Source organism: Mytilus californianus, unplaced genomic scaffold (genome assembly GCF_021869535.1).
Source record: "Mytilus californianus isolate M0D057914Y unplaced genomic scaffold, xbMytCali1.0.p SCAF_15, whole genome shotgun sequence".
Classification (NCBI taxonomy): Eukaryota; Metazoa; Mollusca; class Bivalvia; order Mytilida; family Mytilidae; genus Mytilus; species Mytilus californianus.
Genome location: NW_026262637.1, coordinates 9525026 through 9542656, shown reverse-complemented (window position 1 = coordinate 9542656; position 17631 = coordinate 9525026). Strand labels below are relative to the sequence as shown.

The following is a 17631-nucleotide window of genomic DNA, read 5'->3' as shown; positions in this document are numbered from 1 at the left end:
AAAAGACACTAAGTACAGATCTGAGAGTACTCTTAGTTACTGACAGCTAGTTCAAAGTCAATAACAACTAATAAAAATCATGCATCTAAGACTAAATGAAGATGACTCGGCAATGTACCGTTGTTTGTACGGCATTTTGTGAAGCTTAGGTATCCAATACAAACAAGGTAAGTCCTCAGATTTGCTGTTCAATGTAATGTTCATTGAAGCCATGAAGAGGTTTAGCTAGCTATAAAACCAGGTTTAATCCAACATTTTCTACATAAGGAAATGCATGTACCAAGTCAGGAATATGACAGTTGTTTTCCATTCGTTTGATGTGTTTGAGCTTTTGATTTTGCCATTTTAGAAAGGACTTTCCGATTTGAATTTTCCTTGGAGTTCGGTATTTTTGTTATTTTACTTTCCAATTTTCACTTATATTTTCACTTATATTTTCGATGAAGGCAGTATTGTAACGATTGTTATACATTGAAAATAGATGTAGATATAGAATCTTTTTATTTGTTTTTGTACTAATACTGATCTCATGAGTCAGGCCCTTTTTAGCAGAATTTTACAGTTTATTTTAATGGTATGCTGTCATAACCACTGTCTCAAATTAGGTTGAATGGTTACCAACATGTTGAGTCCCCCGTTCCTGGCCAAGAGCTGGTAATTCAGTGGTTGTTGTCAGTTGCCTTCTGTTAAAATTGGTTTTCGTTAAATAAATAAATAAACTTTATTTCAAGAGGATAATCCCATTTGTTTAAACTAATCTTCCTAAGAGTCCTCAAAATAATAATAACATATATATAAAGTACATACAAAATTATAATGATATATACACAATATACAATTTTATATAGATATTAATCTGCCTTCTTCATGAAAAAATTGTAACATTTTGCTTTAAACGATACAAGTGATTTACTCATCTTTATTTCATTTGGTAAACTGTTCCATATTTGAGAACCAGAATATATGCAAGTTTTCTTCAAAAAATTTGTTTTTTGGCTTTGGAAGCTTCAATAGTTTTTCATCAGCTGAATGTTAATTATTATTTTTATTGTCAGTAAAATGAAAGTTTTCTCTTTAATAGTTAAGGTAGTTTTCAATGAAGTGTAAGTCACATCAACTTGAAACTTAACACACATGTTCCTTATGAATTGAACTTTTTAAATTGTAAAGTCAAATTATGCTTTTGACACGATTTCATGGTTCACTGAACATGGAAAATGATAGTGCGAGTAGGGCATCATTACTGTACTGTGGAATAATTTTTTGTCAATTATTTCTGTAATAGATCATTCAAATGACATTTTATCATATTTATATGTCATTGTAGAACCAGATAACTAGTGTCTTGCAAACAACAAAATTAAACAGCACATCAGACAGAGCTTTTGATGACATTGTTTCTGAAGTTATAAACTTTATCAATGATCTACCAGACACACCTAGAACCAGAGAAAAAGTATGAACAAGGTTCAGAAAAAGAATGTACAATCAAAAAGGATACGAAAAAAACAAGTAAGTATAATTTTGTTATACAAGTTCGTGTATATTTATACCTCCGCCGCTAAGCCAAGAGGGTATTAATTTTTACCTTGTCCTGCCGTAGGAAATTTTTTATAACTCTCAAAGTTAGGGTGGGGTAGGGGGTCATATCCAAACTTTGGACCTATTTTTAAAAAACTCGTGCTATACCCCACCCAGAAATTTTGATCAAGCATGCCCAAGGTCCCCAACTTCCGTTAGCACCTAATATTATTACATTTACTATGTAATAAAAGTAGAATCATCTGCATATAAATCTAACAATGAATATTCTATGTTTAGTGGTAAATCATTGATGTATGAAATCAATAACAGCGGGTCAAGGATAGAGCCTTGTGATACACCAGTTTTTATGTATTTAGTACCAGACCTGTCATTATTGACCTTAACTTATTGAATTCGTTCAAACAAGTATGAATTAAACCAGTCTAGTGTACATGTCAGTACAGTTTGAAACATTATAATATTCAAGTTTTTTCAATGAAATTACGTGATTAACTAATGGATGTGAAGTTAGCAGCCGGTTCGTTATTCGATATTCGATATTCAATATCCAACCGGCTGCTAGCAGTCGGTTCGATATTCAAATTTAGTTGAAAATCATAAAAAAAATATAAATATTTTATAACATTAAAAGCATGATTTTCATAGTTGAAAGGAGTAAAAAGTTACGTAGGAAATCGTTTTATGACCCCTTCAAGTTGTCTTAAACTCTCGTTGTCCTCGAATATAAACCTTTATCAATGCTTATGTAAGTTGCATATTTGTCTTAATGTAATATAAAAAATAATAATAGAAATACATCAAAACTGTTATTTTATATCTAAAATTTCTTGTAACAAAAACAAAAGCCGATCACACTAGAAACATTTAGAAATATAGATAGAAATATATATGGAAAGCCCAAAAAAGAAATATATAGCGAAAACCTACATGAGACCGTTTAAATGACGGTGAGACCCCCCTGTTCTTTCGATATCCAATGTTCAATTTCCCAAAAAAATGTCATCTTCGATATCTACGGAGGGCTTAGATTGTCATTTTTCAGCTAAATATTATCAAAATTTCAGGACAAAGGGCACAGGGCAATGGTGAGAGCCCCCTGATCTCTCAATCTACCTAATATTAAACAGAAAGTTAGCTAATAGGTAGAAACAAACGCGATTAAAAGGAATTTGGGTACACTTACTGTCTTTTATGTTTAAGGAGGGCCCAAAATGCCAGTTTGAGATTCAAAATATATAGCGAAAACCTACCTGAGGCCGCTTAAATGACGGTGAGACCCCCCTGTTCTTTCAATGTCCATAAAATTCGACGAATTCATAGACTCTGTAAATATAAAGATTGTATCAAAAGGATTTCCCACAAAAATGTCATCTTCGATATCTACGGAGGGCTTAGATTGTCATTTTTCAGCTAAAAATTATCAAGATTTCAGGACAAAGGGCACAGGGCAATTGTGAGAGTCCCCTGATCTCTCAATCTACCTAATATTAACCAGAAAGTTAGCTAATAGGTAGAAACAAACGCGACTTAAAGGAATTTGGGTACACTTACTGTCCTCTATGTTAACGGAGGGCCCAGAGTGCCAGTTTGATATTCAAAATATATAGTGAAAACCTAAATCAGGGGGCTCTCACCATTGCCCTGTGCTCTTTGTCCTGAAATTTTGACAATTTTTAGCTGAAAAGTGACAATCTAAGCCCTCCGTAGATATCGAAGATGACATTATTCTGGGAAATCCATCTGATACAACCTTTATATATACAGAGTCTATGATTTAGTTGAATTTTATGGACATTGAAAGACCAGGGAGGTCTCACTCTCATTTAAGCGGTCTCAGGTAGGTTTACACTATATATTTTGAATATCAAGATGGCACTTTGGGCCCTCCGAAAATATGGAAGACAGGAAGTTTACCCAAATTCCTTTTAGTCGCGTTTGTATCTACCTATTAACTAAATGTCTGCATAATATTAGAAAGATTGAGGGATCAGGGGGCTCTCACCGTTGCCCTGTGCTCTTTGTCCTGAAATTTTGACAATTTTTAGCTGAAAAGTGACAATCTAAGCCCTCCGTAGATATCAAAGATGACATTATTCTGGGAAATCCTTCTGATACAACCTTTATATATACAGAGTCTATGATTTAGTTGAATTTTATGGACATTGAAAGACCAGGGGGTCTCACCCTCATTTAAACGGTCTCAGGTAGGTTTACGCTTTATATTTCTTGTTTGGGCTTTCCATAAATATTTCTATTTATATTTCTAAATTTTTCTAGACTTATCGGTTTTTCTTTTTGTTTTAAGAAATATCATATATAAAATTACATCTTTGAAGTCGTTTTATTGATAAAAATCTACATTATATAAAAACAAATATGCAACTTTCAAAAGGGTTTATATTCGAGGGCAACGAGAATTTACGACATCTTGAAGGGGTCATTAAACGATTTTTTACGTATTTTATCAGTCCTCTTAACTATGAAAATCATGCTTTTAATGTCATCAAGTATTTAATTTTTTTATGATTTTCAACTAAATTTGAATATCGAACCAACTGCTAGCAGCCGGTTGGATATTGAATATTGAATATCGAATAACGAACCGGCTGCTAACTTCACATATTCGATTAACTAGATCAAACTTGAAGCTTTCTTTAAATCTAAAAATATAACTCCGTTTATCTCTCCATACTATATATAAAGTGTTGGGGCCTCGGTGGCCGAGTGGTCTAAGTAGTTACTACTGTAATCACTAGCCAGTCAACACTGAGGTTGTGAGTTCGAACCTCGCTCGTGCGGGTGCACTCGACTCCAATCTTAATTGACTAGGATTGTCAGTTTTCCTATCGAAGGTCGGTGGTTTTCTCCGGGCACTCCGGCTTCCTCCACCAATAAAAACTGGCCGCCACGAAATAGCCCAAAAAGTGATGCTTAAAAGTGGCGTTAAAACACCAAAAAAAAATAAATAAATAAATATAAAGTGTGAGTCTTATTAACCGGGACCTTTTATGTCTGTATTTCCGACTAAATGTCACGACTAGGTCAAGACACACGATCATGCGCAAAGGCAAAATGACAGAATCTCAATACAGAAAATTAAATGAACGAAACATTTTAGCCGTGATTGCAGTTCATACAATCAAAATGATAATGTAATTAAAACGAAGAAGAAATTATTTCACAACAGTATAAGTATCACCCTTATCAATAAATGTATTAAGCAAAACAAGAAGGATTGAAACAAAAGTACCTTTTTGCAGATGCCTCTTTTTCAAATTTGATGATAGATCACAAATACAACCTGTAAGACCAATACCTAAATATACTGGGTGCATGGTCAAAAAGATGGCGCATGTCATTTAAATATGATAAAACTGTATTAATTCTGTTCTCAAATACTAAAGTGCCAAATTTGAATTTTAATGGCCAAAATATTTAAGTCACCGAATTTAACAATCATTTTTGAATAAAGTTACTTTTTATAACGATACAACATGGAACATGTATATCAGTAACACTGTACATAATGAATCGAAATACATACATAAATTACGTAAGTTAAAATATAGATTTAGCAGGTACAAATTCATATACGACCAATTTTGGAATATGCTAGTGAAGTTTGGGATTACTGTGGAATTTGAAATACTTACATTCAAGATTAAACAATTGTAATTAGACTTTCATATCCGGTTAAGCAAACTCAAATATACTGATTTATTTAGGATGTTTAAAGGTAAGTCACAAGAATTTTCCCAATTTGCAATCGCCTTCGTATCATCAAACATAATTTACTTACATCACTTATCTGCGATGATTATTAATAGAATTGATAGAGTGGATACATGTATCGCTCGAGTCGACCCTCTGCTTTTGACGGGATGTTCATAATTTTCTATTGTAATGTTGCTATTTTATATCGCCCTGTATCTACTTTCATATAAATTGAAAAGAAAACAATTTCACTCGGCAAAATATAAATATAATAAACATAAAAGTATAAATAATAAGAAGTCACTGAAAAGAGCAAGTAAGGAATATAAAAAAGAAATAAACAATTGTTTTCAAAAATATCAGTTTAAGACAGAAAAGGAGCTTCGTAATATATCAAAAAATAACCCGAAAGAATTTTGGAAAGTTTTAAATAGATTTTCTCCGAAACAAAAAAGGGAAAGTTCAATTTCACTAGAAGTAATGTATGACCATTTTAAGAAGCTTAATGAAAGTGAGGTAAACGAAGAGAGAGAGTTTCAATTACCAAAACTACAGTTTAATGAGTTTGATGAGATTTTAAATGGGCCCATTACTGAGGAAGAAATAATCAAAGTCATTAAGACTTTAAAAAGTAATAAAGCCGCTTGATATGATGGGATAAGAAACGAGTATATTAAAAATTCTGTGTCTGTATGTTTACCTTTTTACGTCAAATTGTTCAATTTCGTATTCGACACAGGGATTATACCCGAAATCTGGTCAATGGGAATAATTAATTCCATTTATAAGAATAAGGGAGATCTTAAAGATCCAGACTCGTATCGAAGTATACCACTGGTATCATGTTTAGGTAAAGTATTTACAGCTATACTAAATAATAGACTAGACAAGTTTGCACAAGAAATTGAATTACTTTCAAAAAGCCAAGCGGAATTTAGGAAAGGTCACTCCTAACTTGATAATATATTTAGTTTATATTGTTTGATTCAACTTTATTTACTCTCTGGAAAGCGTATATTCTGTACATTCAAGAAAGCCTTTGATACTGTGTGGAGGGTAGGGCTGTGGCAAAAGTTTATTTCTAGTAACATAACAGGTAAAATATTAACCTCTTTTTACAACCTCTGTTCTAATATCAAATCATGTGTAAGACACAACTCGGGTTGTTCAAATTTCTTTCCGTGCGAAGTTGGAGTTAGACAAGGTGAAAACTTATCGCCTTTTCTATTTGCTCTTTTCATTAATGGTCTTGAAAGCTATTTTATTCAGAATGATATATTATGTTTAGAAAAGGTAAATGAATACTGTCTAAGTGAACTTGGCATGTATATTAGAATTTTTTTATTAGTATATGCTGATGATACAATATTACTGGCAGAATCAGCTGACGATTTACAAAGAATGTTAAACAAGTTTGATGAATACTGTACTAACTGGAAACTAAATGAAAACATTGATAAGACAAAAGTAATGGTGTTTGAGAAGGCGAAGCATCAAAGAAATCTGAGATTTATGTTAAGAGGCGAGGAGTTACAGCTCACGGACAGTTATAATTATCTGGGATTATTAATAAGTTACAATTGTAATTTTAATCTACCAAAGAAAAAACTGGTTGAAAAGTCACAAAAAGCACTGTACGCATTATACTACAAGTTAAGAAATGTAAACATTCCTTCAGATCTGCAGTTTCGACTATTTGATTGTATGGTCTCTCCAATTTTACTTTATGGCTCGGAAATATGGGGTCATGAGAATGTTGAAATGATTGAAAAGGTGCACTTAAGTTTCCTGAAGAGGGTCTTGAATGTAAGATCAACAACACCAAATTATATGGTCTATGGGGAAACTGGCAGATTTCCGTTAATAATTAATATTTAAACTAAATTACTTTGTTTTTGGTCAAGGTTAGTGCAAAGCGGTAGTAGCAAATTATCCGGGATTTTGTATCAGTTCGTGTATAACTTCCATAATTCAGGTCAATACTCATTTAAATGGTTATCTTCTCTGAAAAAAATATTAGATGATACAGGATTTTCCTTTGTCTGGAATGCACACGGTGTTATCAAAAGTTCGGATATTAAAAAAGAAATAAAACAGAGATTAGTTGACCAATTCGGACAGCGTCTATTTGCTGATATGACAAACTCGTCAAGAGGTGTGTTTTATGCGTCATACAAAACTATGTTTTGTTTAGAGCAATATTTACTCAATCTTAAAGTGGCTGATCGTTATATCTACAGTAGATTTAGATGTTCAAATATCAAAATCCCTATTGAAGTTGGTCGGTGGAAAAATACACCACAAGAGGATCGTATATGCTGTCACTGCGATTCAAATACAATTGGTGACGAATACCCTTATTTTTTCACATGTACCAATGAACAAATTATGTCATTAAGAGAAAGGTATATACCTACATATTACACAAAAAATCCTTCCCAATTAAAATTCATAGGTCCATGTCACACTGTAATGTGCCAGTTCTAACAAAACTGTGCACGTTTTTAAGACATTTAGAAAAGATATTTTCATAATTTATATCATGTTACAATGTAGTATTAAAATAAAATTTTATTCACGTTGCAATTCAAAATATTGCAAAATAATCAACCAAATATGGAATATTTCAATTCTACTGTATGATATCGCTAATTTATTTATTGTGTGTCCTGCTTGCAAATGTATAATTATGTAATTGTTAATGTATAATTGTTATCCTCTATTAGCACCATACGTGTGCCTAAGTTGTAATAAATTGTCTTGTCTTGTCTTGTTTTGTATCTTATCACTTATTTCGAAATGAACATATTAACAAGGTCCGTGTAACACTTATCAATTCCAAATTTTAAAAAGTTTTCAAATTTTAGATTTTTTAAATTTTGATCAAAGTTTTAAAATATCAAAATTCCAAATTTTTGAAATTTTGAAATTTTCACCAAATGATTAAAATTTTAGAATTCTAAATATCGTTTTTAAATTTGATAGTTTAGATATTTGATCAAACTTTTAAAGTACTAAACTTAACGTGCAGTTTTGATTATTTCGCTACTGAATTTTTTGAATTTTTGATTAAGATATCAAAAATAGAAAAGGTTCGAAAAGAGGGGTACCTGTAAACTGCGAAACGGAATAAAAGCGGAACGAAACGAATAATTCAGAACTATTTGGTTTTCCCAGCGCCCATCAATTAGGAGTAACAGTGAAAACTGACCAACTCGCAGTAGGCCAAATAGTATGGTAGGGTTGAGTATTATATATTTCTACTGTACCAATAAAATGGCTCAATACACGTGTATTATCTCAAATTTGATTTCAAATTCTATTGTTTTGCTATACGACTCCTTACTATCTGCAATCATGTTGGCAGATGAAATCATTGAATGTACATTTTGATCGATCATCTTTAACCTTTAATCAATTCATCGTTCTGGTTTTGTAAAAGCTGAATACATTCATATTATATAAACGTATACCATAAACATTATTTTCAGCCTGCATATTTATGTAATAGTTGCCGCTGTACATTAAGCGCCCATCTATCCATTTGTAGGTGACGGCATTTTGAAAATTGAAATTTTAAAAGTACAAGTACGCAGCGAAGTCTAGTCAGAATGAAGCGTGTAAAAAGAGTGCAAAGCTCTCTACACCTTAAGAACCCCTGCAGTAACTCGTTGGTTTGTTGCAAGGCAACATTTCTGTCCCTATCCAATACACCCTCATTTTCCAGTGGCATCTAAATTTGCAGACTTACAGGACCTACCTATTGTATTTATTGTTAATTTGTTATCGTCCTGAACATGCATAAAATATTTGCCACTAGCAACCAACAATCAATCATTTAAAATAGGTCGTTTATATACAAATTACAAAGAAACTTGGGTTTCAACTCCCTCGGGCAAAGTATCCCTTATATGTTTAACTTTCCTTTCTTCCACATCTTCAACTGTTTCGGTTCTTATATTTACTTGACTTTCAAATATTCAGTTTTCAGCGTTCCGTAGGTAAATGCTTTACTTAAAATTCAGCGTTTTACATTGTCCTGGTTTTTCGAGAGCAACATTGGTGTGTGGCCAAAATGGCAAAATCCATCGTGCAGAGAGCGTGGCACTCACTTTACACGCCCCATTCTGACTGGACGTAGCTGCGTACTTGTACTTTGCTCAAAGTTGATTGCCGTACGATAACTTAAAAATGCGCAAATAACATATACGGAACTATCCCTTGATACAAAAATATCCCGTTTCCTTTTAGTCGCTATTCAAAAACAGAGGCGGATTTAGGGGGCCGCCGACCCCTAACGGAGCTACATATATAATAAATGCATATCATTTTTACAAGCATCGGTCCTAACGTTGTCTAACTATGCCCCCACATGTTCAATTCATGGATCCGCACCTGAAAAATGTACCATTATTGAAGCCCCTCGTGGAGGTATCCAAGTCAAATATAGTGTCACATTAGTGACAATATTTATATTTCCGATTCACAAATAGATTACCATCTCGATTGGTCACTTCAACTTGATCATATGTTTATCGTTGATATGAACTTTTTAAAATTATTTCAAATTACCATTTCAAAATGCCGACAGCTACAAATTGATAGATGGGCGCTTAATGTACAGCGACAACTGTTACATAAATATGCAGGCTTAAACTAATGTTAATGGTATACGTTTATACGGTATGAATGTATTTAGCCTCCAAGCTACATGTACTAATATTTGATCTTACTCTTAAATTCAGCGTGTGTAGCAGGTAGCAGTGTAAAATAGATATCAACAACCTCCCACATTCGTGGCTAGCACAACGTTCATTGTGACACCATAAATTCAGTATTCCTTCCGTATCAATACTTTGAACTGAAATCAATGATAAAATGCAATATATGATCGTCATGCAATCGATAAAAAATGGAAACCAAACGTTAAAAATTGCATGCGACCGAAGAGCTTTTCAGGATCTACCTTCATCAGGAAGGCTAAAAGCCGAATATTTGAACGCCAACAATTTAAAACAACCGATATAATTGATAAAATGTTAACTGAGATGATCGTTCAAAATGTACATTTAATGATTTCATCTGCCGACATGATTGCAGATAGTAAGAAGTCTTAGAGCAAAAAAAAGAAATCTTTGAGGGAATACACGTGTTTTGAGCCATTTCATTGCCTAAAGTACAGCAGAAAATATAAACATAATTAATCCTACCATACTATTTGGCCTACTGCGAGTTGGTCAGTTTTCACTGTTACATGTACTCCTAAATAATGGGCGCTGGGGAAATCAAATAGTTCTGAATTATTTATCTAAAACGCTTTAGCTAATATTAGAGATTTTTTTAATTGTTTGATGCCGGTTTGAATAGGTTTAAATAATTTTTTTTTCAATAGATGCAAAACCTTAAAAATTTCAAGATACTGTTATCTCGTGTGATGTCCAATTTGTTTTATAAAAAACCGACTTCTTCTTTAAATTATTTTTGCAATTAAAAATGATTTGATATATTTCATGCTTTTTATTCCTAACTAAGAATTATCATAATCAGAGCCGTGTTTCTTGTTTTAAACTGAATTCTCCGCTTTGGAGAAATATTTATTTTGTTATCCAATTTCAAACCGCTTACAACTGCCTACCTCTGGTTATATTTTATACATTAACTTTTAGGTAACAGTAACTGTTCATTTCATTTTGTTTCGTTTCTTTTCGTTTTGTTTCGTTTCGTTTCGTTCCGCTTTTATTCCGTTTCGCAGTTTACAGGTACCCCTCGTTTCGAACCTTTTCTATTTTTGATATCTTAATCAAAAATTTAAAAATTCAAACTTTCAAAAGCGAAATAATCAAAACTGCACGTTAAGTTAAGTACTTTAAAAGTTTGTTCAAATATCTAAACTATCAAATTTAAAAACGATATTTAGAATTTTAAAATTTTAATTATTTGGTTAAATTTTTCAAAAATTTGGAATTTTGATATTTTAAAACTTTGATCGAAATTTCAAAAATCTAAAATTTCAAAACTTTTTAAAATTTTGAATTAAAAAGTGTAACACGGACCTAACAAGCAGGATCTTTTGTTTTGATTCTCGAAAAGTCAAAGAAGTTATATAAAGATTTTAAAGATTTGGTACAGTCTATTCCAACAGTGTCTAAACTTTTTGAATATTTCTTTATTAAAATAAGGAGATTTTCCACACTTGCACTGATTCAATTTACTGTGGATATTGTGTAATATAGAGAATTGTGGACACTTTTTGTGATCTTATGATAATATGATATTAAGGGAACGGTCATTTGTAACCTGAAGGGAGGTCTGGGAAGAAAATAAGGGGGCCTAGAAAATTTTGGGAATTGAAATTTTAGAACTCAGGCTACCCAAACCCACCTCTTCACCCTACACAAAAGACATTATTTTTTGGCACGTGTTCTTCCTGATTAGTGTTTTAGTGTTTCTTATCTGAAGTTGATTTACTATCTTCTTCAATAAAGGATATGAACAACTTGCTGAAGTTGGAAGAAGGTGTGGTAAGTAAACTCATCATTGCTACATTGTACATGTCCACGGATTAAAATTTAGTACGCCAGACACGCGTTTCGTCTACAAAAGACTCATCAGTGAGTGAAGCTCGAATAAAAATGTCAATGAGACCATAACATGCATATCCAAATAGAGTTCTGTGAAGTCACAAACAACTTCCCCACTTGCAGCTCTAGATCCACTACTGATGCATTACTTTATTGAACAATAATAATATAAATAGAAATGGTATGCATGCTTATTTTGTGATAAAAAAATAAAAGTAAAGTTTGGGGAGGGGGTTGGTTGAAATTTTAATGACTTTGGAACGGGGGTTGGATTTTATTTTCCATCTTCAAGGTCGGGACTTTAGTAATAAGAGAAATTCTAATGTTTCTTCCCAGGTCCCCCCAATGAAAGGAAATGACCAGTCCTTGATGAACGAACATGTACATATGGTGATTGACATTAGAAATATAACATTTCAATATTAACATATAATGTACATCACGCCAGCTCAAAGTAACTTTCAAATGTTGCTATGGTAATATAGCAAAACAATAATAGTTTCCGGTAGAATGATATGACTTAATGGGTTTTGAATTATATCTGTTTAAAGATCAATGCAATATTGCATTAATATTTGACATACAAGAAGGCCGTATATTCTAATACTTAATTGGTTTTTTTTAGCATTACTTTAAAGTTTAAACATTTACGTTTGTTTAACGATTGTTTTTTTTTTTAAACTCCTACGCGCCTTGATTTTCCTTGTGGGTATTATGTATTTTATCTCAATACAATAGTTTTACTGATCCATCTATAATAACAAATGACTGCCTTAACTGTCTATCAGATGCTTGCTCGGCTCGAGTGTATGTGCTCTTTGGTTCGATCACCCACCAGATTACATTAAAGACTTTAAAATTACTATTTGCTGACATTCTGCTAACTCGGCATTTTCAAAGTAAGAGTGAGAGCAAAGCCTAATCGACTCAGAGTAAAATAGATGTCTCCGGGAACGTTAACATTATAATAAACTTATTGCGGACTGTAAAGCTCAGCATGTTTCTCTAATACAGTAATGTCTTCATATTCCTATTAATGTAACAATTTATAGTCCTGGGCTGATATGAGTTAAGATATTCAATCGTATATTTGTTCCGCCTAACAGAAGTTCCAGTGGAAACTTTGTTATAAACAATGTCATAATACCTGTTCCTGTTGGAACAAATATTCTATACTATTTATTCCGTTAGGAACATAAACTATAATACTTATTCCTGTGGAAATAATATTCCAGAATATTTTTTCCATTTGGAACTTATATTATGAAGGAACTTCTATTTCGTGACAGTAGTACTTATTTATCGTAGGACATGTTGAAAAATCCGTCCGTTCGGAACAAATCTTATCTCAAGTAGTTTTATGCATATCAGCCCTGATATGCATGTTATAATTTGACAAAGGGCGTTAACAGCAGTTTATCAACTTTATTTTATTTGGATTGTCACGCGTTTTTAATGGTCTACTGTTTGACAGTTGGGATTGATCTGTGATCATTCTGATTGGTTAATCATTGTAACACTGTTATCCAGTTGCTATTGAGGAATCATTATCAACAAAGGAAACATATCGCTGTTTATATTTCATAAAATATTACTTTAATTATTCCTAGAGTAATTTTAGGGACAGAAACATGATTTCTTCTGATTTCTTTATCTATTGTTGATAACTTTTCTGATTTCATTAATTCAGCGTCTCTTTTTGCAGAATAGTTGTATTGTTTGTGTATGGCTTTTTACTGAATAAGTTGTACGTTAATGTTCAATGAAGTGCTAAATTTACTTTATTTGTATAAAATCAGGAATCATGATTTTACTTCTTATAAGTTTTATTTTGTAGTTTAGATGAAGATGGAGTTCACTATCTGATGTAATATGACGTCTTCATTCAGGCTGATTGATATCACTTGTATGTTACCCTCAAATTTCTTATGGTGTATTTTTGTCGTCGAGTTACTGTCTCATTGAAATGTACACTTCGCCTTCTTTTATTCACGCCAATGACACAGGGATACCAAATACAATAGCGAATATACAAAACACATAGTTCTTGCATTGTAAGTTTAATAATCATACTAATAAAACGAAAGACATTGAGAAAATGAATAAGCAATGTTTGTAATAACTGTCAAGCAAAGAGTTACTTACAACAGAGAATATAGAATACAGAAAGTCAGTGTAACATATATATAGAGTATAAAAAAAGAATATATATATATATATTCCTGTACGGTTTGTTATAAGAATTGCTATTTTTTATCTCTATTCACTTTTTAAAATCTATATCGCTTAAACTACTTCTGTTGTGAATAAGAAACATGATGTTGCATTGGTGGTCAATCACTTTCAACTTCCCATAACACGAGATACATATACGATATTAAGGGTATAATAAGCACAGCGTTATTGCATGTATTAAGGTATCGTGTGAAATAACAAACCGTACAAGTTTGACAACATAAAAAGACATTTATTAAACAGACCTCTGAACAGTTAATTTATGCCTGGCGATACTGTGAATATCGCTTTGAACTTGTTCATCCTCCTCTATAGATGTATAAAGTGGAGATGTAACACTGTTTCCACCAATGAATGAAGACATTGTGTCAAGCGATTCATCTGATCTCATCGATGCACAAAAGAGAGGTATTCCACATTTCATTGATTTTTCGTTATGACTCATCTGCCTAACTGAAATAATAAAGAAGTAGGAACATGAAATAAACAGTATTTCGACTACGAATCACATGGTAGAAACATGAAATAAACAGTATTTCGACTACGAATCACATGGTAGAAACATGAAATAAACAGTATTTCGACTACGAATCACATGGTAGAAACATGAAATAAACAGTATTTCGACTACGAATCACATGGTAGAAACATGAAATAAACAGTATTTGGACTACAAATCACATGGTAGAAACATGAAATAAACAGTATTGCGACTACAAATCACATGGTAGAAACATGAAATAAACAGTATTCCGACAACAAATCACATGACGTTTGGTGCAGGCATCACGGGAGATGCTGGCCCTGTCAAGAAACTCAAAATATTCTTCATGTGTCCGGTTTGGGTTTTCGTTGATTCCCATCTGTAATAATTGTTTTCGTTTTATGTCATTAAATTAAATCAAGCCGTTAATTTACTCTGTTCTATTATTTTACATTTCTTATCCGGAACCTTTTATAGTTTCAGTACAGTATGGGTTTTGATGACAGTATGGTGACTTGTAGTAGTTTTCAGCATTGTCCTTAGGAATTGTTGTTAAAAGTTGTACCATTGACAATCATACCACATCTTGTTATATTAATGTGGTCTTTCTGTGTTTTTGAACTGATGCGATTTCATAGGCAATTGAGGGGCATTCAGTGTTGCCCTGAAACGTCCTTCCGTCCTTCCGTTTGTCATTCTGTCTGTCCATCTTTCCATCTGTCCGTCCTTCCGTCCGTGCCATTTTAGTTTCCGCACTCTCTCTTAAGTTTTACTCATCCAAATTTTATGAAACCTATACACAATGCTAGGAACTGTTTAAAACTTGCAGACAGAGTTCGAATTTGGGCAGTGAGTCATTTACCGTTCTAGAGTTATGCCCTTTTATATCTTGGAAAATTGCATTTTTTTTTTCGTTTCCGCACCTCACTAAAGTTTTCCTCATGCAAATTTTATGAAACTCATACACAATGCTCAGAACTACAACACGCAGACAGAGTTCGAATTTGGGCAGTGAGTCACTTACCGTTCTAGAGTTATACCTCTTTATAACTTTCAAAGCCTGATTGGGGGCATTCGTGTCCTCAGACACATTCTTCTTTTATTTAATTTTTCAAAATCTTATCTTACTTTACACTTACTTGCAATAATTAAAAAAACTTCGTTATAACATTTCCATATTCGCTTATTATTGTTTTTCATAAATTTTGTTGGAAATAAAATTTGTTTTGCTTGTACTTGGGTGTTGTTTTATAAATGATAACAGCATTAAATTACATAGGCCAAATTTTAATAGATGTGAAATTTATGTATGTTTTACGTCTCCAAATAAAACTAAGAATCGGATATACAGAAAATACAGAGGATGCTCTTTTGAATGAGGACTTGATAATCATTTGTTTTTATTCACATTTTCAATCTTATCACTTACACTTATTTTACTGTCATATGCTGGCTTTATAAGCACTAATATGATGTGACAAATATCATTTATAGTCCTGCATTACATTCAGAGCTATTTAAATACAGTCATCCCAAAGATGACTTGAGTATACAGTATGGACATTCATCGATCCATGACGCCTAGTTCTTGAGTATAAAATATGGACATTCACCAATCCATGAGCCTATTTCTTGAGTATACAGTATGGACATTCACCGATCCATGACGCCTATTCTCCGGGAGTTACTACTTCCGCCTTTTACGAGGCCACCCTGTTAAACATACGTATGTTTTCTCTACACCACTGTAGCCCCACTTTTAAGAACCTCTTTATTTGAGTAATTCATAAATTATTCTAGACCTGATTTATTACGTTTTAAATATAAACTACTAGATGTAAACGTAATACATTCTTTGATCATATATCATTATGCATGATATAATTCAAACCAATTTTAATATCTAGTTAATCTAAGTTATAGATAATGCATATTTTAAGGTTTTTCTTGTCGTATAACACTCCTCGGGGTATCAGAATTGAAAATCTGGATTTAATATCGCAATAAATTAACAAAACTTTGCATTATGTATATGTGGGTCAACGACGATTTTTGATATTTCAGTCTAACAAAAGGAGAAAAGGATTGTTTCTGCCTTGAACCTATCAAAGATATTAAAAAGTAAATCCCAATTGACAACAATACACGATCACTAAAAACGAATTAAATGTTTAAGTTAATTATAGCTTGCTGTTCGGTGTTAGCCAAGGCTCCGTGTTGAAGGCCGTACTTTGACCTATAATGGATTACTTTTACAAATTGTGACTTGGATGGAGAGTTGTCTCATTGGCACTCATACCACATCTTCTTATATCTATATAGCATTTTAATCAGGAAAAATAATGACCTTACACAAGTCATTAGTTAATGCCTTGAAGCAAATTTCAATGAAACTTGGTATCATCCGGGTTGATTCTTCAAAAGAAAGACCTATGGTTCTGAAAGAAAATAACTCCCTATAGTTATATATCTATAAATAACTCCCTATAGGTATATAACTAGATATAACTAACTAGAAATAACTCCCTATAAGTATATAACTAGAAATAACTCCACAAAGGTATATAACTAGAAATAACTCCCTCTAGGTACATAACTAGAAATAACTTCCTCTAGGTATATAACTAGAAATAACACCCTCTAGGTATATAACTAGAAATAACTCCCTCTAGGTATATAACTAGAAATAACTCCCTCTAGGTACATAACTAGAAATAACTTCCTCTAGGTACATAACTAGAAATAACACCCTCTAGGTATATACCCCCTCTAGGTATATAACTAGAAATAACCCCCTCTAGGTATATAACTAAAATTAACACCCTTTATGTATATAACTAGAAATAACACCCTCTAGGTATTTAACTAGAAATAACTCCCTCTAGGTATATAACTAGAAATAATTTCCCTGTAGGTATATAACTAGAAATAACTCCCTCTAGGTATATAACCTGAAATAACTCCCTCTAGGTATATAACTAGAAATAACACCCTCTAGGTATATAACTAGAAATAACTCCCTATAGTATAGGTATATAACTAGAAATATCTCCCACTAGGTATATAACCTGA

The 17631-nt window shown here is 32.5% G+C and overlaps 1 protein-coding gene and 1 long non-coding RNA gene across 2 annotated transcripts in view; one reads left to right on the top strand and one right to left on the bottom strand.

Moving 5' to 3' along the window:
* Positions 1 to 17631, bottom strand: part of LOC127725353 (ALK tyrosine kinase receptor-like) — a 67977-nt gene that overhangs the window by 15070 nt on the left and 35276 nt on the right. Inside the window, exon 11 of the mRNA XM_052232283.1 lies at positions 14321 to 14528. Coding sequence (XP_052088243.1) covers positions 14321 to 14528 — 208 coding nt within the window. The remainder of the gene's footprint in view (positions 1 to 14320; positions 14529 to 17631) is intronic.
* Positions 1332 to 8027, top strand: LOC127725366 (uncharacterized). Its single transcript, XR_007992963.1, has 2 exons — positions 1332 to 1512; positions 6608 to 8027. It is a non-coding gene; the product is annotated as an uncharacterized LOC127725366 (long non-coding RNA).